At 51.1% G+C, this 25321-nt stretch overlaps 1 protein-coding gene across 4 annotated transcripts in view; it reads left to right on the forward strand.

Annotated features, from left to right (window-relative positions):
• Window positions 1-25321, forward strand: part of TRMT1L (tRNA methyltransferase 1 like) — a 1318548-nt gene that overhangs the window by 1192543 nt on the left and 100684 nt on the right. For all 4 annotated transcript variants that reach the window (XM_069641040.1, XM_069641039.1, XM_069641041.1 and 1 more), the window contains one exon: window positions 739-807. In XM_069641040.1, the coding sequence (XP_069497141.1) occupies window positions 739-807 (69 nt within the window). The remainder of the gene's footprint in view (window positions 1-738; window positions 808-25321) is intronic.

Here is a 25321-nt window from a genome sequence, read left to right on the forward strand (position 1 = left end):
GATTGCTTATCGCCCTCCCTCTGACTGCTTAATAAAAGTGCTCGGAATACAATTGGCTTTTTTAATAGTAACACCCCTGCGCCCCTTGCTGTTTGACTAGGGGAAATCTGTCGAACCAAGGAAAATGCTGTCTGCCGCTCTTAATATATATATTCCAGTGACATCACTTCCGGCGCCAAGGAGCTGTAATGAGTCGGCCACTGAAACATGTAGCCCAATCTAGTGGTTGTTTCAAAGATTTCAGGTCCACACTGCATCCGAAGTGGATTTCATAAATGCAGAATCAGTGGAAGAAATTGTCAATTCCATTAGTAAGAACATTACCAAAAGTAATTTGTTCATTGGTATTTAAATGTTGTTCTGGGGTTGGGGCAGGTGCGGCATGCACTGTGACCATATCTCGTCCTGCTAGAGATTATGTGGCCAGTGCACAGTTGATAATGTCCATTTACTGAGAGAGCGTGAGCCTGAGAGGGCTGTCCAATTCCACACCAACGTCCTTTCATTACCAGGTAAAGTGCCTCTGACTCAAGAGTCCACAGTGTTTATTGTATGGGGAAGGTCATTGGGTTGGGGGTGCAATGAATCGTTGAGATGTCATTTAGTCACAAACAATGGTTCCTAAACGTGAGGAGGTATGCAATAAATGAGAATGTTGATGCAGTAGAACACAAATGTTAAATATATAGCTACTGAATGGTTGCCAATAATATTGAAACCTTTCTTATTCTACTATAGAAGAAACTGGTGTAGTTATCAGAGTACCAGCCCTTGATGTTGCGGGAGCCCAGACTGAAGTACAACATGGTAGGTTGGCCTGTTACACCTTCTTCATGTACCTTATACAAATGGATTTTGTTTTCTGCATACCTTAGTGCAGCTGGCTAAGAGTTTTAAACCCTCTAGTCGAGTCCTTATTTTAGTGATTGACGGCGTGTTTAGCAGATTGTGTCCCCCTAATTGATAATGGAGTCTCTGCACTTCTCAAGCTACCTTAATCTGTAGTCTTTCTTGAATATGTGTAGCCCCATGGCTTTGTATGTGTGGATAACTAAGCAAGGAATGTGTGTTAATTTAGCAAATCTACTGGTCCCCTGCTTCAAGTGTTTTGATAAATGACAACTGCTGTTCACTAATCTAGTTGTGAGCTTGTGGTGCTGCATGGCAAAACCTTTTGTTTTAATACAATTTCAATGTTTTGACATGGTTGATGGCATTTTATTTTGTGATCAATTTCCTGTTTAAATCTGGGCATTCTGATTCTTGCTACCAGCTCTAAGAGAAGTGCTAGGGCCAACCTATTCAGCATGGGATACTGTGAACACAAGAGCTATTCTGTTAGCGATCCATCTTTCCTGGCAAAACTCCACCGCATATAGAGCAGTTGAGCATCATGTCAAGGTACACCACAGAGCTCAAAATGATATATATCGCACAAGGAGGGTGAGCTGTTTAACTTTCTAACCCACACTAAAGTCGTTGTGCCAACCAACCACCGGGGAACGTCTGCAAAGACCCGAGGGAGCCATTGAGCCTACTGGAATCCCCCATTGAATCTTTGAGCCCACCTGCTGCCTACTGAAAGACTCTCACCCCTACTGCGCCATAGGGTACACGCTTTACTGCACCACGGGGCAGAAGCAGGAGGATTGCCTGTGATTATCAAATGAGAATAGTGCCTGTGTGCACTCATCTGGGAGTGTAGCGCTGCAAGGGGCTGTGTGATGCTGGTCTAGTCCAGAGAGCCAATGCTTCTTCATTCCCAGATCTTAAAAGGCCCTATTGCTGTCAAGAAATAAATACTGTCAATGTGCATCAATCAATGACCTACCATCAAAGCACTAAGAAGAGCTGTGCTGAGCTTGCCTTTATGGTGAAAGACTATAGTTTCAGAAAACCATACCTGGAGCCTAGTTAAGAAGCAGCGTTGCTACTAGGACTACAAATGTATTGATACAGTGCAAGAAGAAACAAGTGGGCATCTAAAGAACATTGCTCTGCAGTAAAAATGAAGTGTAGACGCCATATTGTAGTGAAGTGCCAGATTTCAACACTTGATAGTGCCAGTTTGTAACTAGATCTTAAGTCATAACCAAGTACAAAATTCCAAAGCACCATCCATGAGCTCTATAAAAGCACAAAATACTGCAACTATTAAGTAAAGCAACTAAGTAGGATGTGAATATAGCTCTGCAAGGAAGATGCAAGCACTTTACATCCACGAAGACTGAGAGCAACACGTACGTTTCTCATCATTACGAAGGGGCAGTGCAAGCCCTACTTTTACTATATCAGTCCTTCAAACCCGGTGCATCTTTTAAGTGAGACAAAAGTTTGTTAGAAATGCAGCGTGGGACCTCCGCGTGTGCGGCCTCATGCTACAGAACATCTGCATGACTTTAAATGAAATATATCCCATTAGTGCAATTTGGAGCAATTGAAAAGGTGCAACCTGGCACTCACCATTTGTGCTGTCAAGTCTTAGTACAGCACGAGGGCACACTGAAGGAACTTGTCCCTGATTATCAAAGCTTGGCCCATGTGTAAAAATAAAGTGAGCAAAAGAATTTAGCACCAGTTCTTCTGCGTAGATGATATGGAATGGAGCAAACTGGTATAGCCCCAATCTGTGTGATCTAGAAGTATTTCCCCTGGTGTAAATGTTGATAGATAATGCGATTTGTGACAAAGTCTGTCTGCTACATTCCATATGGTTGTTGGGTAAAATTTCACTTACTGCTATTTTACCTCTATTTGTGGACCCTCCAACTTTTTGCTTTTGTTTCAGCCTCCAGTCCTGACTTTTTACCAGTGGAGCACAGCATTCACCTGCACTGCACTGGGCTTTCACTCATCGTTCTAGGGAAACTGACTTGTCCTTCTGACAGTCAGTATTGGGACACATTTCTTCCCTTAGTCTTACGACTTTGCCACTTTTGGCAACTGTATTTCAGTGTGCAAAGTACATTACAGTACTGCGCACTGGGGTCCTTGCTTTTCTAGGTCCTAGACATCCTTTAACGATTTTTCTGTAACTGGACAATGTGCCTAGAAGTAGACTGGAGGCATCAGAAGCGTTTTCATGTATTTTTACTAACTTTTACCAAGCCATACCATGCTTATTTATTTATTGTTTGCTTGTTAAGTGCTTATTCAATAAGAAAATATTGTTTTGGTTCAAAGTCCCCACAGGGCAGGGGAGGGAGCAGGAGTGAGGAGAGTGAACGACCCCTTACCCTCCGTTTAGCTAAACGCTTGGTGCCAGAGGAATGTAGTGGTCTAGAGGGAGAGTATTTGGTAAGATAAAGTTGAAGATAGTGTGGTCCCTGGGCCCAGACAGCCTTGTTGATACAGAGGGATTTTAATTTAATCCATGCAGCAACCGGGAGCCAGTGAAGACTTCTTAGTGCAGGAGATATGCGGTCTCTGGGCATAAGGCCTAGGATAAGTCTCAATGCCCTATTCTGGATTAGCTCGAGGGGCCGCAGAGTGGACAATGGAAGATTTAGGAGGAGGCCATTACAATAGTCAAGCTTAGTGAGAGAACCATGGCTTGGGTCACATTGGGCCTCTGGGGGAAAGGGAGAATTTCCTTGAGAAGGAAGAGCTGAAAGCGGGACTTCTTGGCAATGTCCTGAGTGTGAGGGAGGAAGGAGAGAGAGGAGTCGAAGATGACTCCAAGGTTTCTGACTTCAGAAGAGGGCGCAGGGGGAGAGCCCAAAGAACACCAGAGTGAGGGGAAGAAGAAGGGACCAGGCGTCCCGATGGGAAGGATATCAGTTTTACAGGCGTTGAGGCAGAGATCGTTGGAGGTGCACCAGGACTGGATGGCAGATAGGCAGTCAGGGATGCTGGAGGATGCAAGAGAGTCGGCAGGGAGTTTGAAAAAGAGCTGTGTGTCGTCTGTGTAACACTGGAAGTTGGAAGAGAAGGAGGAGATGAGGCATGCAAGCAGAGCAAGGCAGATGTTAAAAAGCCAGGGGAAGAGGATGGAGCCCAGGTAGGAGAGGAGAAGGTGCCCAGAATGACTTGGGAAGAGCGGACAGTAAGGAAGGATGTCAGCCAGTTCAGTGCCTGTTCCGAGATGCCAAGGGTATCATGGAGCCTTTGTATGAGGATGGAGTTGTTGACTGTGTCAAAGGTAGAGGAGAGATCGAGAAGGATAAATACAGCCGCAGAGTTGGAGTCCAGAGATGCAAGCAGTTCTTCATGGGTGCTCAGAAGAGCAGTGTCCGTGCCTATGGAGGCTCGGAATCCAGATTGATGGTCGTGGAGACCACCAACAAGTTCAGTGTGAGACTTGAGTTGGGGCAAAACCAACTTCTCCAGCAGTTTCCCTAGGAAGTGGGTGATGGAAATAGGGTGGAAGTTGGCAATGCAGGGTAGGATCTGATGAAGGTTTTTTTCAAGAGTGAGCACACAAGGGAGTGCTTAAGGGAGGAGGGGAAAGATCCTGTGACAAGAGTGATTGCAGAAATCAGCGAGAGCAGGGTCAAGAGAGCTAATGTTCTCCAGCATTGGATCTTTCATGGATTCACATGCTTAGAATATTCCCCGTCGTCAGACTGGGACCCTCGGTACACATATATAGCCTTTTCCTCTAGGAAAAACTTCTGACACTTTTGTGTCCTATCTACATCCTTTTAGGACCCGCCTACGCATGCTCCGTATGCCGTCCCAGTATAAGAGCACCCCCCGCGGCTCCCCTTCAGATTTCAACCGTCTCCAAAGTAGTGGGATCTCCTCGCATCGTCTTACTATTTTGTACAAGGTTGTGTACCTGGAGTTGGAGTTCGAGGACATTTTTCCTCCATGTCAGGAAAAGCGCTGTTCCGTCCATGCGCGACGTGCGGCTTGAAAAAAGTTTACGAGGGGGACGGACATATGGATTGTATATACTGCCTCCACCCTCATCATTCGGCTGATAACTGCGACATATGCAAAGGGTTTTCTCAAAAGACCCTCAAAGACCGAAATCGACGGCTGGTGGCATGGCTGAATGATGGAGCGGGGGCATACCCCCCTTCGTAGGTAGGCTCCACACAATCGGCAAAAACATCACACCGCGCTGCCTCGTCGGAACCATCGGCGAAGAAATCTCGACCGACGGAAAAAGAGTCATCTCGGAGTCATTCAGCTAGAGAGTCCTCGTCGAAAAAATCGTCATCTTCATCAAAAAAGCATGACAAGGAAAGGCCGAAATCCTCCTCGGGCGATCACCATAGATCGACTTCGAGTCGAGAGTCGAGTAAAGGCAGGCCAAGTGTGGAAAGGCGGGACCGCCTAAACCACCTGCTAAGTCACAGTCGTCGACTGCGGTCCAGTCATCGGCCTCCACCCTGCCACTGACGCATGTGGTATCCAACGTCCCACCGACAACGACTGCGACGGTGGCCTCGTCAACGGGGGTTCTACAGGAAGCCTGGAGGCCTGAAGTTTTTGATCCGATCCCCCCGGATACTTTACTGCAAGAACAGACTGTGTCGCTGTCCTCGGGGGAGGACGAGAGCGGGAGAATAGCTGGCCCGGCAGACCTAGGGCTACGAGTGGTTGACAAGTCGTCGACGAGGGGATCCGGTATACCGGTATCTGCCCCTCTTCTCAAGCCTCAATCTGTTTTGTCATTGGAAATTCTGTCCACGCTTCAGTCTTTGGTACAGTCATTGGACCAGAGACTACCTCAGGCAAACCTGCCACAGTCACCCGTCGACGAGCCGGGCCCGTCCCGTCCACCGACGCACTTACGCACGCCAATCTCAGCACTGGCACTGGCACCCCAAGAGGAAGGTGAGCTGCCAGATTCGGAGTCTGACAGAGGAGCCATGTCGGATATCTCATCATCCCCCTCCAGGGATCCAACCTGGGAGTCAGAGGTGGAGTTAGAAAACCCAAGAAGCCCAGCTCACCCGTCCCCTCCGGACGACATTGCATCATTCCATTCTATGATGGAGAAGGCGTGTAAGGAATTTGGTTTGTCCCAGGAAGAACAGAAAAAGGACTGTTTTTTGTTCGACCACATGGGTAAGAGAAGGTCTGTGTTCTCAATACCCATACTAGACCACGTGTGGAAGGAGGGGTTGCAGACAATGCGCCACCCCTTTTCGGAGCCGGCAGTGAAAGGACGCCTCGAGAAAAAGTTTAAGGCTCCAGAGTCTACCCCCAAGTGTTAATCCTCCCAACCAACGCCAGAATCGGTGGTGTCGGCGGCAGCGGCGAGGAAGGCGAAGGCCCAGCACAAGTGCACGACTCCGCCTGAAAACGAAGCAAGACGCCAGGATGCCTTTGGCAAAAAAGTGCTATCCGTGGGAGCAACCACAGTAAAGGCCGCAAACTCTCTGGCTATTGTAGCCAGATATGACAGAGAGATGTGGCACAGGCTAGGGCTGTTGCTAGATCATCTTCCGGAAGAGCATAGGAAGGCAGCGATGTTACTTGTCCGAGAGGGTGAGGAAGCCTCCAATCACGCAATAAACATTGCGGTGGACCTCGCTGAGTCAGGCTTCAAGCAAGTCAATAATGGGGACGTATTACGACGACAGTCATGGCTTAAGTGTACCTACTTCAGACCAGAGGTACAATACAAAGAATTAGATATGCCTTTTGAGGGAGACCTTCTATTCGGAGAGAAGGTAGACGAGGCCCTAAAGGGAATGAAAGAGGACTCGGACATGGCACGTTCATTGGGTGCCCTCCAGAGTGGCTGAAGCTACAAGTCTTTTCGTCCCTTTAGAGGGGCTTCAGGTAATTCCAGATTCTCTGCGTCTGGAGACAGATCCTTTGGCAGGTCGGCTTACCCCTCCCATGGATACAGGCGTGCTTCCCAAACGGCAAACCGACGCCGGAACTTCCAGACGTCCAGAAAGAGACCATCCTATCCGTCGTCGTCGAGAGACAAGCAAAATAAAGATCAGCAGTGACAGACAACACACCGTTCTGGGGGGAAGAGTGTAAGCATATGTCGACAAATGGGAACGAATAACGACGGATCAATGGGTGCTGGACACTATAAGGAACGGGCACTCTCTACAATTCAAGCACAGCCCTCCGCACATTCCACCTGCGTTCACCGCTTATTCCCATCTGAGGATACTGCAACAAGAGGTAACACTCATGTTAGCAAAGGGCGTGATAGAATTAGTTCCAACATCACAGAGAGGTCAAGGAGTCTACTCGAGATACTTCGTCGCAAAAAAGCCGAACGGCAAATGGCGTCCCATTTTAGACTTACGCGATCTCAACAAGTCTTTAAAGAGCCTAAAATTCAAACTGCTCACGCTGCAGGAAGTGATCCGCGCCGTTCAAGAAGGGGATTTTCTAGCGTCCCTGGATTTACAGGACGCGTACTTCCATATCCCAATGTGTCGGAAACACAGGAAATTCCTGAGATTTGTAATAGGGCGGACCCACTACCAGTTCACGGTTCTTCCCTTTGGGCTCAAGACCTCCCCCAGAACGTTCACAAAATGCCTGGCCCCAGTAGCGGCTGGGCTAAGGAAGCAAGGCCACCATGTATACCCATACCTCGACGACTGGCTGGTAAGGGGATCCTCCCCAGCGTCGACCAACACAAGTTTGCAAGCCACCATGCAGCTTCTACAACAGCTGGGATTTGCCATAAACTTCGAAAAATCCTCTCTGCGGCCATCGAGAACGTTGGTGTTCCTGGGGGCACAGTTCGAGACCCAGTTAGGGCTAGTGAAGCCTTCTCTCGACAGAACCTCAAAACTCAATCAGCTGGCGAGCCGACTACGACAAACCACCAGGCTCTCAGTGAGGAAATATGTTTCGGTCCTAGGGGCCATGGCATCCTGCATCCATCTGGTGGCAAACTGTCGCCTATTCATGAGGCCAGTCCAGGAATTCCTCGCGGACCGATGGACGCAGGCCCAAGGATCGTGGTCAGACAAGATAACCATCGACGACGACAAGCTGCTTCGGACCCTTCAGTGGTGGCAGAGTTTCCACAATCTGAACAACGGTGTACCCCTACAGGAACCGGAGTTTCAGCGAACCATAGTCACGGATGCGTCCCTAACCAGATGGGGAGCTCACATGGGTACTCTTCAAACGCAAGGTCGCTGGTCTCCAACGGAGTCACTCCTACACATAAACGTGTTAGAGCTCAGAGCAGTACGATGGGCCTTGAAGGCATTCCTACCGCACAGGGATCACGAGTACGAGTACTGACCGACAATACGACGGCCATGTTTTATTTGAGAAAACAAGGAGGGACGCGATCAAGAACTCTTTCCATAGAGGCCCAGAAAACATGGCATTGGGCATTAAAGCACGAGATTTCCATCGTGGCTCACCATCTCCCGGGAGTGAGGAATTCGCAAGCAGATTCCCTCAGCAGAAGCATGGCCCAGATACACGAATGGGAAATGGACACAGTTCAGCTGATGAAAGTGTTCGAGAAATGGGGTCACCCCCCTCTGGACGCTTTCGCAACCAAGGACAACAAGAAATGCGAGCAATTCGCAAGCAGATGGCCTCAGGAGGGTTCCATGGGAGAGGCATTCTCCTTCCCATGGACGGACATGTTCCTTTATGCTTTTCCTCCGTTCCCCCTCATACGGACGACAGTACAGTGGATACGCAGATACAGTTGCCGGGTAATTCTAGTGGCACCGTACTGGCCGCGGCAACCGTGGTTCTCCGACCTGCTTCACCTGTCGCTGGAACATCCAATAGCGTTTCCGAGAGTCCCGAACCTACTATCCCGGGTAAAAGGCACGGTGTGGCATCACGACCCGGACAGTCTCAACCTTGCAGCCTGGAGTTCGGTGCTTTAGACGTTTCGGAGGATTGTCAAAAAATTCTGCAGGCGGCTCGAGCCCCTTCTACCAACAAATCTTACACCTATAAGTGGCGGAGGTTCTGTGAATGGTGTCGAGGACAGCAAGGCCTACAACCGTTGACGGTGACGCCGGAACAAGTTCTACCTTACCTGGTTCTCTTGGCGGAGAGGGGTTTATCCTTCACATCGATAAAGGTGCACCTGGCGGCCATCTCGAGGTTCACGAGGAAGAGACAGTCGTCTCCTCTATTCAGCGACAGACTTGTGAAACACTTCATGAGGGGTTTATTTCGAACTTTTCCCCCGGTAAAACGTTTCCCACCAACTTGGAGTGTCAACACAGTGTTGGCAGGCTTAATGAAACCGCCCTTTGAGCCTATGGCCACGTCGGACATGAAATTCATATCGTGGAAGTTGGCATTCTTAATTGCTATCACATCAGCTAGGAGAATCTCAGAACTGCAAACGCTGGTCGTAGACCCGCCATACTTAAGATTCTTTAAGGACAAGGTGGTCCTGGCAACTAATCCTACGTTCATCCCAAAAGTTCCGACAGTGTATCACAAACACTCGTCCATTGTTCTCCCTACTTTCTTCGCGACCCATTCATCGGCAGCAGAAAAAGCTCTTCATACCTTGGACGTTAAGAGGGCTCTGGAATTTTACCTACTTCGTACACAGGAACTCAGATCTACTCGACAACTGTTCATCCCATATGGTCCGTCGATGAGGGGAAAAGCAATCTCTAAACAAGGATTGGCTCGATGGGTCTCATCGACGATTGCGTTTTGCCACTCCAAGGCCGGAAGGCCGCTGCAAGGGCATCCTAGAGCCCATTCTACAAGATCAACGTCCTCCTCAGCAGCATTATGGGCAGGAACTCTGCTAACAGACATATGCCAGGCTGCGGCATGGTCAGTGCCCCACACGTTTACCCGCCACTACTGCCTTGCCAGGCAGCATGCGGACGAGGTGCAGATGGGAAGAGCTGTCCTGCGCCATCTGTTTCAGTAAGGTAAGCTCCACGCTGTGGAGTGTCTGTTTTCTACCTTTTGATGACAGTATACTTTGTGGGTAAGGTTATATGAGTAAACTTATTCCTGCTGTACATATGCATTGTGTATTATGGTGAGGGTATATTACATTACATTCTCACCGCCGTTTCAGGTGTTACTGCTATACAATCTATTCTAAGCATGTGAATCCATGAAAGATCCAATGCTGGAGAAGGCAATAGTTTCTTACCTGTAACTCCATTTCTCCAGCATTGGTATCTTTCATGGATTCACATGCGCCCGCCAGCCTCCCCGGAATGCAATGTATTTGCTTGATAAGTTTAACCCTTCCTACTTTGGAGGGGCCGAAATCTGAAGGGGAGCCGCGGGGGCGGGCCTCTTATACTGGGACGGCCTACGGAGCATGCGTAGGCGGGTCCTAAAAGGACGTAGATAGGACACAAAAGTGTCGGAAGGTTTTCCTAGAGGAAAAGGCTATATATGTGTACCGAGGGTCCCAGTCTGACGACGGGGAATATTCTAAGCATGTGAATCCATGAAAGATACCAATGCTGGAGAAATGGAGTTACAGGTAAGAAACTATTCCCTTATCCTTGATGGTCCTGGATGAGTAGGGGGAAACCTGCTTAGAGGAGGCCTTCATGGAGCAGACAACTTTGGTAACTTCTTCAGGTGTGACAGAGGTAAAGGAGGGGGGTTGGAGGAGAGGAGAGTGGCTGTTGGATGGGTTGCGAGGGTGTGTAGCAAGGGAGGTCAATATGTCCTGGGTCTTGACGGCAAAATTTGAGGCTAGTGCATTCCAGAAGGCCTGAGAGGGAGAAGGGGAAGAGGAGACTGAGGAGGGGTTGGCTAGTTCCCTTCAGATCTTGAAAAGTTCAGCCGTGTTATTGGATGCACCGGAAACCCCATGCCTGAATGTGGGCTCTTTTTTCTTTGCACGGATGGCGAATCTGTATTGCCTTTGCAGCAGGCGACAGGCCAGTTTGTCAGAGGATGAGCCTGAGGTTTGCCACTTCCATTCTGCTACCTTGTCCTCATGTTTTAGGATGTGAATTTAGAGTCGTACCAGGTGTTGCGCTTAGAGGCAGGTTTCAAGCAGATCCTCATGACTGCGGCAAGAATGTCAAGAGTGTTGGTGATGGAAAGGCAGAGGTTGCTAAAGGTAGCTTCAGGGGTGGGGGGTAGAGGGGAGATGAAGTGGGAAGCAAAAGCAGCCGCAGACACTCATTTTATTGCGCGGAATTGATTTATTTTGATTTATTTTGAGGTTGGTGGAGCTTTCGGGGGGGGGGGTGGTCAGGTGCCCCAGGGGACCCAGGTGAGAGGATAGAGTGGTCTGACCAGGAGAGAGGGGTGACTAGTGGAGCAGGAGGGGGGGAGAGAGAGAGGGACAGAGACGGAGACCAGCACCAGCTGTCTGGGTTGACCCAGAAGGTAGAATGGAGAGGGAAAGCAAGGTGCAGAGGTCCGTGAAGAGAATGGATGAAGTGCCTGGGGAGTCCAGTTGGATGTTTAAGTCACCCAGTAGAATGAGTTTGGAGGTGGATGAAAGTAAGGAAGAGCAGAGGTCAGCCCATTCCGAGAGGAACAGGGTGGTGGCGCCTTGGGGCCGGTAAATGGCGACAGTGATCAGGTGGAGATGGGAGAGATGACCAATCTGCAAACCAGGCTTTCAAAGGAAGAGTATAGCTGGGTAGGTAAGATGGAAGCAGGAACCCACTCAGGGAAGATTAAGACAACCCCCATGCCAGTGCGGTGAGGTCGAGGCTTGGAGATCTTCAAGCCATCAAGGAGGAGAGAGTCAAAAGCAATGACTGAATTGGCATTGAACCATGTCTCGGTAAGTGCGAGAATGTCAAGGTCAATGTCTTTAAGAAGGAGACAGGAAGTCAGCAGAGTGTTTGTTGGCTGAGTGAGTTTTAAGAGTTGCGAGGTGGAGGAGGTCTGTGCCTTTGAAGGTTTTCTGAGGTGGTGTACAGGTTAGTGGTACATCAGTCAGAGGCAGAGGGGGAGACAGTAGAAGGTGGAGATGCAGGAGAAGGAACAAGTTACTTACCTGTAACTGTTGTTCTCCAGCATGGGTCTGGCATGGATTCACATGCTCATGAATATTCCCCGTCATCAGGCTGGGAATCCTCGGTAAAGAAAAATCAGTATCAGTTTAATTTCTGATCTGTCTTTCGTAGTAGTAACCAATTACTGATCTCTGCGTCATACTGACCACAGCCAATGACTTCCCTCTACCTAAGCCCCGCCTCTGGCAGCCATCTTCAGATTTGGTAGCACGTGAAGTGGCAGTATGACCAAGTGAAGAGCCGCAGAGGGGTAGCCGGGAGGGTTCGCATGTGAATCCATGCCAGACCCATGCTGGAGAACAACAGTTACAGGTAAGTAACTTGTTCCTTCTCCAGCATGGGGTCTGGCATGGATTCACATGCTCATGAATATAAGAATAAATAGCAGTACACACATGCACAACCACGGGGGGTGGCAAAAGGCTCAACATTAAGCAATACAAAAAACTCAACATTAAGCTTCTCTTACCTCCTCACCAGGCTCACCTTAAGCGAACAGGTTGCGCAGCACTGCTTGGCCGACCCTGGATTCCTCCCTGGAATCCCGATCGACGTGTGCGACAACCTCCACGTAGCCGCCCTGCAGATGTCCAGTAGGGGCACACCAGATAAGAATGCCGTAGTAGCAGCGATCGCTCTGGTCGAATGGGCTCTCGGACGGCCTGGCAGCGGTCGGTTAGCCAACCGGTGGCAGTGCATGATGCAGCCGGAGAGCCATCTGGAAATAGAAGACTTCGAGAGAGCCTTCCCTTGATTCACAGGTCCAAAGTTCACGAACAGCTGTGATGTCCTCCGGAAACTCTTCGTGCGGTCCACGTAGAACTTCAGCGCTCTAGCCACATCCAGCGAGTGCAAAGTCCTCTCGGCCGGCGACAAAGGAGACGGGAAGAAAACAGGTAATACCAGGGGCTCGTTAAGATGGAATTCCGACGGCACCTTGGGCATAAAGGAGGGGTGCGTCCTAAGCACCATCCTCGAGGCATGGAAAGTCAAGTACGGTGCTTTGCAGGATAGGGCCTGGATCTCTCCCACTTGTCGTGCGGAGGTAATGGCCACCAGGAATGCAGTCTTCCACGACACAAACTTCATCGGTGCGGAGTGCATCGGCTCGAATGGTTGGCCCCATGAGCCTGGTCAGCACCCCGTTAAGTTCCCACGCCGGGGCCGGGGCCTTCACCGGCGGGAACGACCGGAACAGTCCTTTCATAAACTCTTTTACCAGTCGATGGGACCACAGGGACGTCCGTCCTGTGGTTCTGGTATATCTGGAGATCGCCGCCAGATGAATCTTAATGGAGGCATGGGCTAGCCCAGCCTTTGCCAGCGATAGCAGGTACGGCAGCACTTGAGGGACCATAATCCGTAGGGGGTTGATCTTCTGTGCTCAGCACCAGATAGAGAACCTCTTCCACTTATGACCGTAGCATTTGAGAGTCGAGGACGCCCTGGCCTTTGCAAGAACCTCTCTGCAATCGGCCGGTATATCGTAGCCTCCAAACTCTAGCGCTGTAACGCTCACCTGGTTCCCACGGGGGCGCTGGTCTAGTCTGGATTGCTGTGGCCTCTTCTAGCGTGATGCGCAGGACCCGGAACACCGATTGGACAGGACCTCCAAATCATGCTTGCCTGGCCCGTAGGAATATCCTTCTTATGGTTTGGAAGGATGAACTCTCCATCCTGCTTCTGGTGCAGGGGCGCGTGTTCGTCCAGTTACTTCACTGGTTTTCAGAATGGCTCTGGCAAAATCCACTTGACTTTCCTGAGCGATGCGCCGTAAGTATGAAAGTTCAAAGTTCAAGTGAGGCCCCCTTTATGTTGTCTTTCTAACCTGTGATCTGTCCTTTATTTCAGGTGCAGAATGAAGGCGATGCGTCGAGGGGTTAAACTGCCGAGGTGAGTAGTGATGAGGGTGATCCCTCTAAATGTCCTTATCATTCCCCAGAAATGTCTCTTGTCCTTTCCCCATAGGGGCTGGGGTACGGTACCTGCCAACGGGGCGGCGCCGACCCGAAATGTGGAAGAAAAGCCGGTAAGTATTATGGCTGTTAATCAGGCTTTCCTTCTGTGTTCCTTCTGCTCACCTTTTTGTTTCTCCCTCTCTCCCCTAGGTGCAGAGATATGGCGTCCGATGCCGACAGCCACGATGGAGCCGGGAGATGTCTCGAGGACAGGCGAGTGAAGCGTGGCGCTGCAGCGAGCAACGCGATGCTTTTAAATGGAAGTCTTTCTTCAGGGATGCTGGCGAGAAGATTCTGGATGCAGGTAAGAAGTTTGAAATAGTCCTTGGTTTTCACCTTTCTCTTCTCTTCCTTCCTTGCAGGTCTTCCAGGTTCGAGGCGGGCGTGGCTGGAGTCCAGGAGCAGGAGCAGACACGGTGAGCGTTAAGCTGCAGGAAGCAGAACAACGCGAAGCATGAGCTGCTGTCTGGGCGTGGCTTAAATAGCCTCCAAAGAAGTCCCAGGTATGTATCCTTCCCCAACTAGGTATGTATCCTTCCCTGGCCAGGCCCGAGTGAAAAAATAGTCCCTATGAAAAAATAGTCCCTTTCAGGTCTCAGGGAGGCCTGAAGCGTGCAGCATGGTCTGCATCAGGTAAGTGCACAAAACACCTCCCTTTATGAGCCTGGCGCCTATGGCGCCAGGACTGATGTCCAACATGAGCCTGGCGCCAAAGGCGCCAGGACTGAGTCCAAAGAGCCCCTATAAGGGGCCGCTGGGCTTTTACCCGAGGGCATGATGCCTGCTTCCGGGGGTGCTGGGCCTGGTGCTCCGGGGGTAGGCATCATGACAAGCGCTGCAGGAGCCAAGCCTGCAGGTTCAGCGACGCCGGGTTGTGGTGGAAGATGGCGCCTCCTTCTCTGGAGAGAAGGTCCCCGTCCGCCGACAGCTTGATGGGAGGGGACGTTGACAAGTCCAGAAGGTCCGGGAACCAGATCTGCCTCGGCCACGCCGGTGCGACAAGGATCATCCTGCACCGGGACCTCTTGAGCTGGTTGATGAGTCGAAGCAGCAACGGAGGGAACGCATACAGGTATAGGCTGTCCCAGGGGAACGCATCGCCCATGCTTCTCGGCTGGGGAAACCTGCTGGCGAACCTCTTTCACTTCGAGTTCGTCGCTGTTGCGAACAGGTTGATTTGGGGTTTGCCCCATCGTCGGAAGAGTTGATCCACTTGATCCTGGCGCAGTTCCCACTCGTGACATGCGCGCAGCTCTGCTGAGCGAGTCGGTGATGGTGTTTCTTTCTCCTGCCAGGTGGAAGGGAACCAGGAACATCCCCTGGGCGACCGCCCAGTACCACAGATCCTGTGCCTCCTTGGATAGGGCTGGGGATCTGGTGCCTCCCTGCTTCCGTATGTAAAACATTGTCGTGGTGTTGTCCGTGAAGATCCGCACCACCTTGCCCTTGAGCGACGGGAGGAACGATTTGAGAGCCCAGAACACGGCTCGGAGTTCCAGGACGTTGATGTGCAGGAGCCTCTCCTCCGGGAGCCAGAGGCCTCTTGCGTGGAGATCTCCGGTGTGGGCGCCCCAACCTTCCAGGGAGGCGTCCGTCGTCACCGTCTCCTGGTATGCCAGCGTCTGAAAGTCCTTGCCCGCCGTGAGGTGCGCTCGAACGCCCCACCACTGAATCGCCCGCCGGAACACCTCGTTGAGGGGGACCCTGTCTTCGAGGGTGCCCGTCGCCTGCCTCCAACGGGCGTCGAGAAATTCTTGAAGAGGGCGCATCCGTAGTCTGCAGAGGCGCACCAGGTAGATGCAAGAGGACATCATCCCCAGGAGGGACTTGATGGACCTCACCCTGGCCACGTCCGTGGATAGCAGGCGCTGCACTTTGCCTAGAATGGTCTTCGTCCGTTCTTCCGACGGTGCCGCCAGGCGCCTCACTGTATCGAGCTTCGCTCCCAGAAACAGGGCCACCTGCGACGGCATCAGGTGGGACTTTGGGTAGTTTATGGCGAATCCCAGGTCTGTGAGTAGCTGGACGGTCCTCGCAGTGTGTTTGACGGCGAGTTCCCTCGTCCTCGAGCGGATGAGCCAGTCGTCCAGGTAGGGGTAGACGTGAATCCCCTGCAGGCGCAGCCGCGCCGCCACAGGTGCTAGGCACTTGGTAAAGACCCTGGGGGCCGACTTCAATCCGAACGGCAGTGCTCTGAATTGGTAGTGGCGTCCCTGGACAACGAACCTGAGGATCTTTCTGTGACTTTTGAGGATGGGAACGTGGAAGTATGCATCCTCCAGGTCCAACGACGATAGAAAGTCGCCTTCCTCCAGCTGTCCCAGTACGTGCTGGAGGGTGACCATCCTGAACTTTTGTGACCTGGTGTATTTGTTCAAACGACGAAGGTCCAGGATGGGGCACCAGCCACCCGTCTTCTTCCTGACGAGGAAGTACCTTGAGTACACCCCGGAGCCTCTTCGGGACAAGCTTGATGGCGCCTTTCCTGAGCATTGCCCATGCTTCCAACAGCAGTTGCGGGACGTGATTTTCCTTCCTGGTTCGATAGTGTCCTCTTGCCAGGGTATCCAACACCCAACGGTCGGTGGAGATGGACTTCCACACGCCGACGAAATTCGTCAGCCGGCCTCCCACCGGGGTGCTTCGGTGGGGGCCCGAGACCACGGCCAGTTCAGTCCTGCTTGGAGGTGGTGGCCTTGCCGCCCTGGCCACCTTGCCGACCGTGGCGAGGCGCTCCCTGCTTGCCGCGACCCCTTTAGGCCTCCTGAGACGAGGAGCGTGCCGCCTGGCGGTACGACGACGAGCCACCGCTGGATCCCTTGGAGGCACCCTGTCTGCCTCCGGAGCTCCGAAAGGGCCGTCGTTGCTGAAGGGCTCCTAGGGCGTGGGCTGTCTCCGCGTCTGTCTTTATGGCTTGGAGGGATTCGTCCACTGCCTTCCCGAACAAGTTGCTGCCGTCGAACGCCATGTCCAACACCCTGGTCTGGACGTCCTGACGGAAGTCGGTCGCCCGGAGCCAACCCCGTCGTCGCAGGCAAACACTGTTGCCCAGCTGGCGGAACCCGGTATCGGCAATATCGGTTGCCACCGTTATGGCGTGGTCCGACGCCACCTCGCCTTCTTGAAGTATTTCCAGGGCCTCTGACCTCTTGTCGTCTGGTAGGAAGTCCAATATGGGGGCCAGCTTAAACCAGAGCTCCCTGTCGTAACGGGCCACGATCGCCAGGGCGTTGGCCGCTTTGATCGTCGTCGCCGCTGACGAAATGACCCGCCGCCCCATGGCGTCCAACTTCTTTCCATCGCCGTCTGGCGGGGAATTTGATGTCGAGGCTCCTGACCCCGCCGCTTTCTTCTTCGCCGCCGCCGAGACGACCGAGTCTGGCGTTGGCTGGGCCCTGAGGCACAGGGGAGCGGTTTCGGGGACCCGGTACTTCTTCTCGTACCGTTCCCGTTTGGCTGGTGCCGTGGAGGGGTTCTTGAGAACCGACAGGCCCTCCTCCCAGATGTCATCGATTAGAGGCACCGCGATGACAATCTTCCTCTTGGCCTCCCCGCGCTGATAGAGGAAACCTTCCTTTTTCTGCTCCTCCGGGCAGAGCTGGAACAATTCGGACGCCCTGGCGATCATGGCGTGGAATGAGCCAATCTCATCGGGCGGCGAGGCCCGGGAGACGGGAGACCCGTTCCGTCGCCGTTGCCCTCAGAACCCGTCGTCGAGCCCATCGCACCGTCATCTCCCGACTCGTGGGAGGATGAGGAGGGAACTGTAGGCCTTACGGGGGCGAGTGGAGGAGAGGGTTGGGTCCTCCGTCGTTTGTACTGAGGACTTCCCGACGGGCCAGGTTGCGGGTCCTCCGGCCTGGGCCGTGGGAATCTCGTCCTTATCTCAGAGCATAAGGACTGGATCGCAGACAAAATGGCCGCCGAGCCATCCTGAGGCCTAGGTTCCGGCTCCGCCCGAAGGGAAGGCTGCTCTTCCTCGCCATCATCGTCTTCCTCGGTTATCTCCCGAGAATCTTCCTTACGGGATCAAACCTTCTCGAATTGGACTTCGAGGTTCCTCACGGCCTCGGTCAGTTCCTCCTCTGAGGCTGACTCCGAGCTCGAGGAGGCTACCGTGCCCCCCCTTGCTTCTTCCATCATGGTGGCCATGACGATGGGCTGAAAAGAGGATTCCCTCCTTGGCGGCAGGGAAACTCTAGTCCCAGAGGCAGTCTCCGCTGGCGGGGTCTCTGCCGACTTGGCCAGAGTCGCCGCGATTGCCTCGATAGAGGCCTTTGTCTGCTGGGTAGGGGCCTTCACCACCTTAGGTGCATCCCGGGCCTTCTCCCTAGGGGGAGGGGCGACGCCTCGCTCCCCCTCTTCCGAGATCGGACGGAGCTTCTCTCGAAGCTTACCCGGGGTCTCGGACTTCCTCTTCCCCAAACCGGAGCGCTGGCTCGTGGTTGACGGTGCCGGGGAAGGCGCGCCCTGCCTGGCGACCAAAGAGCCCGACCTTTCGGCGCTCCCGGAGCCAGCGGACTCGCGGCGCTTGGCCTGGTGTTGGGACCCTGTCGCCGGGGCACCTGCACAGGACTTAGAAGCCCGCTCGGACCCTTTCTTCTTCTTCTTCTCACCCGTTGAACCCTTCTCCAACCAGCTGGCGAGACGGGATCGACGGTTCCTCCTGGTCTGCTCCGACAAGTTCTTGCAGATCTGGCAGTCCTTCTCTACATGAGTCTTGTCCCCATGAAGACAGTAGAGGCATCGCAAATGTTCGTCTTCCTTAAACACATTCTGCAGCCCGCATCCAGGGCAGCTGCGAAACAGCTTGGGTCCGGGTGACGAACTCGCGTCCTGGGCCATCTCGAAGTATGCCGAGAATCTTCTGGAATCCTCCAAGAAGTTGATTCGTCGAAATCTTCACCCTTGGGGGCGTAGGAAAATCCCGTAACGGGTAGCCGTTAACAGGAGTAGAAACGGTGGAGCTTGAGGCTCGATTAACCGAAAAAATGTGAAAATTCACCTGAAAAAGCGCAAAACACGCAGTAAAAGCTAGAGAGCTAAGCATGAGAACTCCCAACACTTGAACGTGCGGTAAAAATCTGAAGATGGCTGCCAGAGGCGGGGCTTAGGTAGAGGGCAGTCATTGGCTGTGATCAGTATGACGCAGAGATCAGTGATTGGTTACTACTACGAAAGACAGATCAGAAACGAAACTGATACTGATTTTTCTTTACCGAGGATTCCCAGCCTGACGACGGGGAATATTCATGAGCATGTGAATCCATGCCAGACCCCATGCTGGAGAATGAAGTTAATGAGAAAAGGCAGGATCCGGTGAAAGAGAAGGTTGGGTTTTGGACCCGTGTTAGGCAGAATTATATGCCGTACCCTTTGGGAACACCACACACAATTAAGACTACAAGTGACAGTACAAATTCACCTTTGGTACAAGCCTGTACTACACAGTAAAGTGGTAGCGATGGCTGAGCAGCCAGACTTATCTCAAGAGTAAGTGAGCAGTATCAAATAGTTAGACAAACGACAACAATTGCTATGAATCAAACAAGCACTGACTCAAGGTTTCTGAGTAAAAGAATATACATTTATCTACACATCAGTTGTATAACATTTCTCTAAGGTAAAGCAGTTTAGAAATCACACTCTTAATACACCACGCCACTCTCAATAAGTTCCAGACAAGTTACGCTCACAAAATGAAGTGGGAGCAAAATGGCACTCCACCAATTTAAAAGGGAGGGAAAGACAAAGTTAAATAGAAATTGAACCACACCAACAGGTAAGTACTCGGGGCAATTGAGCAAGAGGAACTACAGTGATAGAATCAGGTAAAAATGGCTTTGGGCCAAAGTCAATAGGACAAAAGTCTTTTGCTCAAGATCACAAGGTTCAGGGTAGTTCGCAGTAAAGTTCGTGCCACGAGTTCCGGACGAAGTTGGTTGTCAGAAAGGTTAATGTTAAGAGAAGGACAAGCCCTCGGATTGGAAACCAGCAGCAGAGCAAGGCAACAAATAAAAGGTGCGCTCCTTAAAACCCAAGCAGGGTCCGACCTTCCTGGCTATCCGGCCCACTGTAGCTCTGTACAGCGAATTCGACCAGAGGAGGGGTCCTGGCTTGAAGTTTGGGCGAACTGGTTGGTCCCACCAGCTCAAGAGAAGATGATTCCTGGAGGATCCTCTCTTGTCGTTGGAGTCTGAAGATTCGCACCTGCAGCAGGGCTTCACCGGGCGGTTCAGTTGTTGTAGGGGCCCTCTTCGGTCAGCTCCTCGTCGGTTCTTTCATTCCAGTGGCGACTCTGCCTTCTCAGTCCCACAGACCTGCTTTTTATGCAGTTTTCCCCCATTCACACAGCCTGGCTGTCAATCACAAGCAGGGTGGCTGTCCTGGCAAGGACAGTCATCCAGCCAATCAAACAGGAGTGCGACTTGGGTTACCAAGAGAACCCATGGCAGGGGTCCTAAGGCCCCTCCCTCACATCCTGCCTACCCAGACTTTCAGGCGCCTTAAGGAGGGCTTCTGTGCAGAAGCCCGTGAAAAGACGGCCATCAAAGGGACCAAACCTGGTTTGGCACGCGGAGAAAAACACGAGAAAAACTTTTACAAAAAGAAATGGCGAATAAATCCAGCCGGAACCGAAATAAAATATATTTGGTCAAGCGGGTTTATGTTTGAGGCCAATAATATAGCCAAAAACAATACTATGGTTATTTAAGATAAACGCGGTATGAAAAATAGGGTAGTAACCACTGCCACCAGCCAAGTCTTGATGAAAAGGGAGCGAAACAATGCTCCAAGAGAAATAGACAAAAAGGGATAACTATTAACCCTTTCCAGTACTCCATTTAAGATGGGGTGTACTGGGTCCGTGATTAAAGAGACTAAATAAAGTTAATGGCAACTTTATCTTTTCTAGGGGACAGTAGTCAGCCCCAGAAAATTGATTGAGGTGGGAAGTCTAAAAGACAACCCTGTGTCACTGCACTGAAGGTGCTGTGTAACACACAGTAAAAAGATGATGCCTATGGAGTAGGTGAAGCTCCATAGCCCAAGATCACACGAATTGTAAAAACATACACAGCAAAACACATGTAAGAGATGGGGAAAAAAGGCTCACACAAGAGTGTGAAAAGAATAAATCCTAGAAATCCAGCAAAGCTGCTGAGGGACTCAGTAGGTAAGGGAAATTAGCCATTCTGGAGAATTCTCCCTAACAACCCTGAACCAGGATAGTGCCATTGTGATAGACATTAACGAAGCAACGTGAGGATGAGAAGCCGGTCAAGAGGACCTCCCACTTGGTGCCACCGTTAATGGTAAAGCATGTTGAAGCAGAGAGAGTAGATATGAGATGGGGGGGGGGGCATAGATCTGGCGAGGGGACAGAGAAGAGGACATCAGTAAAACATTCTCAAGAGGAAGCGCTGACATAGTTGTCTGCAATGGAAAGATGCCTTTCTTGTGCTTTTTTCTAACAGACTTTGTGAGAGGGGGTGATAGGTGATAGTGTAGCAGTTAGAGAATATAGGCGAAATGGAGAGAGACGTTGGTCGGCAGATGTATGGACAAGGAAAGAAGGAAGGTTGGCTGCACAGTACAGTTCTCGCTAAACTCACCAGCGGCCTAGTAGGAGAAGTCACAAAGCAATGAATGCAAACCAGAAAAGAATAGCACAGATAAGTGGTACAGAGATGTGAAAAGTTACAGATGAAATACTAAACACTCCTAAATCCGATGTACTTGGGAGTCACAAGTGCACTGATGGAAGATGAATGTTGGTTGTGGCGAGCAAAGAAAGCAGTGGAAGGCACAGACGGCACTTAGGAGAGATCGTGGAGGAAGTCAGCCAAGCTCATTTGTATGAATGCATGGAGCATAGATAGCCTAGGCTCCCATGACATGGGGAGAAGTAATAAGTCAGGAGGACAGAGCATAGTTAGAACAGGGGTAAGACCCCCCAGGCCCTCCTTGGGCCTGACAGGGCCAAGGTGTGGGCCTTGAGTGGGGGCTGGCGTTCGCCTGCTGACTTTCCGCGATTGGTGAACAAAAGGACTGTGTGGGCCAATCACCACAAGGCTAGTGTGGCTAGGAAGGTCCTCCAGGGATAGTAAAAGGCTGCCGCCATGTTGAAAGATCCGGGCAGGCCCCAGAGAGCAGAGCCCAGCTCGCTAAATACACAGTGTATAAAGGTGTGAAGGCAGGCGCTCCGTTACCAGTCTTTAGCTTCTCCTCCTAACACACGTTTTCATGACTTCATCAATCTTCAGGGAGGCTGAGTTTCTTTGTTTTTTCAGGCGGGTCTGCATTTCTGTTTCAGGTGTGACAAGTTAATTAGCTCTGAGGATTCTGGTACTTGTATTTTTCGCACTTGATTTTGCTGGCAGGTGACTGGAAATCACTCCCTCCATAGCACAAATCTACCCCTTGATGGGGGAAGTGGGAAAGCCATGGTTGTGGCTCTCCAATGTAAGGCATGATGGCCCTGCTGCTACTGCCTTGTGAGCCCGGGACTCCTGGAACAATGTATAAAGGTGTGAAGGCAGGCGCTCAGTTACCAGTCTTTAGCTTCTCCTCCTAACGCACGTTTTCATGACATCATCAATCGTCAGGGAGGCTGAGTTTTTGTTTTTTCAGGCGGGTCTGCATTTCTGTTTCAGGTGTGACAAGTTAATTAGCTCTGAGGATTCTGGTACTTGTATTTTTCGCACTTGATTTTGCTGGCAGGTGACTGGAAACAACTCCCCCCATAGCACAAACCTACCCCTTGATGGGGAAGATTTGTGCTTTGGAGGGAGTTGTTTCCAACTCAGCCTCCCTGAAGATTAATGAAGTCATGAAAACTTGCGTTAGGAGGAGAAGCTAAAGACTGGTAACAGAGCGCCTGCCTTCACATCTTTAAACTAAATATACAGTGAACTTAATCACAAAGTGCGCACACACGAACAAGTGGAACGCCAATTCCAAATCAGGCAATCATTACAAGTATTTTTCAGGGATGCGTGCGCGCTCACTGCTCATATGATTATGGGAGCGCTTCAGACTGCTTCAGGTTGCAATGCAAGGGGTGCCAGGAGGGCTTACCTTGCCGGCTAATTTTGGTTTCTGCCTCAAGTGGAGAAGGCTGCAGCAGCTGTTTTCCCAAGGCTGGCAGCGCTCCAAGGTGAAGGAGTAGCTGTGGTTTCACAATGCGTGCCGAGGAGAGGGAAAAATGGTCCGGGGCCTCAAGGGTCCTAGAAAGCAAACTTCTCCGGCAGCCAGGCACAGCTCACCCCTGAACACCGGAACACTTCCTGCACTTCACCTCCTTTGCTTCCGGGGCCACATATATTTGAGCTCTTGACTGTGTCTAGTGTCCGTCATGACCGTGCCACAAAGTCTTTTGTCTTCTCCTTTTGCCATTTTGTCCCTTTGCCTTCCCCCTTGGCCTTTGTGACCCGAGGATGTCTGGTTTGCATGAGAGCCGCAGTGGTCCCTGATTGGACCACTGCTGGCGTGCATGAGTGGGGCAGATCTCCTCATTGGGCAGCTTGGTGCGAGCACTCACTGGATTTTGGGATATGAGGAGGCAGCCTAAGCGCAAACCCGCAGAGCACCCTTAGCTCCAAATCGACCTATACACGGAGACAAGTATCCTACGAAGCGAAGTAGATCCAAGGACTGTCCGGAACCGCACAGAGGTTTGGCACCCTTACCACGCTGTTGTCCCGGTAGAGCCCTGCTTTGCGCTCTATCTCCGAAGACCTGCAGAGGTGCTTCAACCCGTTTGAGAGGTGGGGCCAATCACTCTCAATGCCTCCTTGGTGCCCTGCAAAAGAGCCTTCTCGGAAGTGTCCCTGGGCCTTCCAGTTCACTGACCAGCTTGTACGTTGGCACCCGTGCTGGAGCATTGCTACATCGAGTTTCGGTTGGAGCTTTGGGAGAATGCTAGTTCGCACTGCAAAGCCTCTTCTTGCCAAATCTCGTCATCCATACTGCTTTGGGCCGCGAGACTTGGGTGCTCCTGCGTCACCGGGCGACAGTGGCGGTCGCTACTGGCAACTTTCTCGCCTTTCCTCAAGTGTCCCGAGACCAGCTGCATCACTGCTTTCTTTGTCCTGCATTTGTGACGAGATATCCAGCTCCATATGTAAATCGGACCCCCATCTGCACTTAGGAGGGGATTTCGTAGTACAGGCGACCTTCAAACCTGCCAAGTTTGAACCCGGAGTGAGCGATGGGCGGTGAATAATCATACTACTTGCCAGTGGCCCCTTGTTCATCCATACCGTTTATACGCACAAAGGATCCCTTGTGGACCTTGTCTTGACTTGGGTGGCTCTTGCTTCCTATAGTCGTCCGAAAGTTGGGGACAGCTTTGTTCTCCGTAGCAGACCCACCTGACTCTTGGAACCGAATTCCTCACACCCCAGTGTCCTCTTCTAACTTTTCCTTCCTATTGAAGTTTGTTCTTTGGGAGCTTTATGCATCAACAAAGTGTATACGCACAAACAGAACATTGAGAACAAGGCTCCAATCTTCATAGGGCTTGGCTTCTTAAATTAAGAATATCTATTTCTGGAGTTGGCCATTGGGATAGTTTTACTTTCCCTCCTCACAGGTTTTGGCGGGAATCTGCACTTTACTGCATTGACCGAAAAGTGACTGTACATATATTTTACCTAGTGTCTAAGTAGTAGTATTACTGTGTTCTTCATTATTCACGTGTTTGTTTTGGGGCTAATACATTGTATATTTTTTATATACTACTGTCAAAGGGTAATTCTTGTTGTCCTGCTGTGTGTGCTCATCCGAGACCTCAGATCACCCCCACTTCTCCTGAGACTTGGCCTTGACTGATCTCCAAGCTACCTTTAATTGTCCTGGCTAACTTCGCAGAAGTGTTCCCTGTTTCACTAAACTAGGGCAGCCTCCTGAACATCTGTTCACCATAGCAGAGTTCAGAAATCCATTCTACCAGTGATCTAAGCATTTGCAAATTTTTTAGCACTGGTGCAAGTGTTCGATACTCTGGCCCATGGTCTCCTTGCCACTGCTGGAGCAGATCCTTTGCACTAGAACAAGGTTGTGTCTACTAGGAATACCTCTATATACGTTCTGCAAACATTATGGCACCACTACAGAATTCCCAAAGATGGAGCTCCCGGCATGTTCCACAGAAATGGAAATGCTCTATGTGTAATGGAGCTACAAAGTATTTTGCTGCCCCACCACAGCATCAAGCACACCCACTAAACTTCAAGCAAAGTAAAAGGGGTTAAAGAATTGTCAAAAGGCATTCATTAATAATGTTGAATTCAGCACAAAGGTGCAGTTGAATAAGCACAAATGTGCCAATGCCAGGGAATCATTTATTATCCAAGGTGTTAGATCATTGGTATTTTAGTTATTAGATTTTCTAGTACAAACAATATAGGAGAGCACTAGTGGGCAGATGTATAAATGTATGCAAAGGTTAATGTGAATGTGCAAAGG

The sequence above is a fragment of the Ambystoma mexicanum genome, chromosome 1q, assembly GCF_040938575.1.
Source record: "Ambystoma mexicanum isolate Mex_15411 chromosome 1q, UKY_AmexF1_1, whole genome shotgun sequence".
Classification (NCBI taxonomy): domain Eukaryota; kingdom Metazoa; phylum Chordata; class Amphibia; order Caudata; family Ambystomatidae; genus Ambystoma; species Ambystoma mexicanum.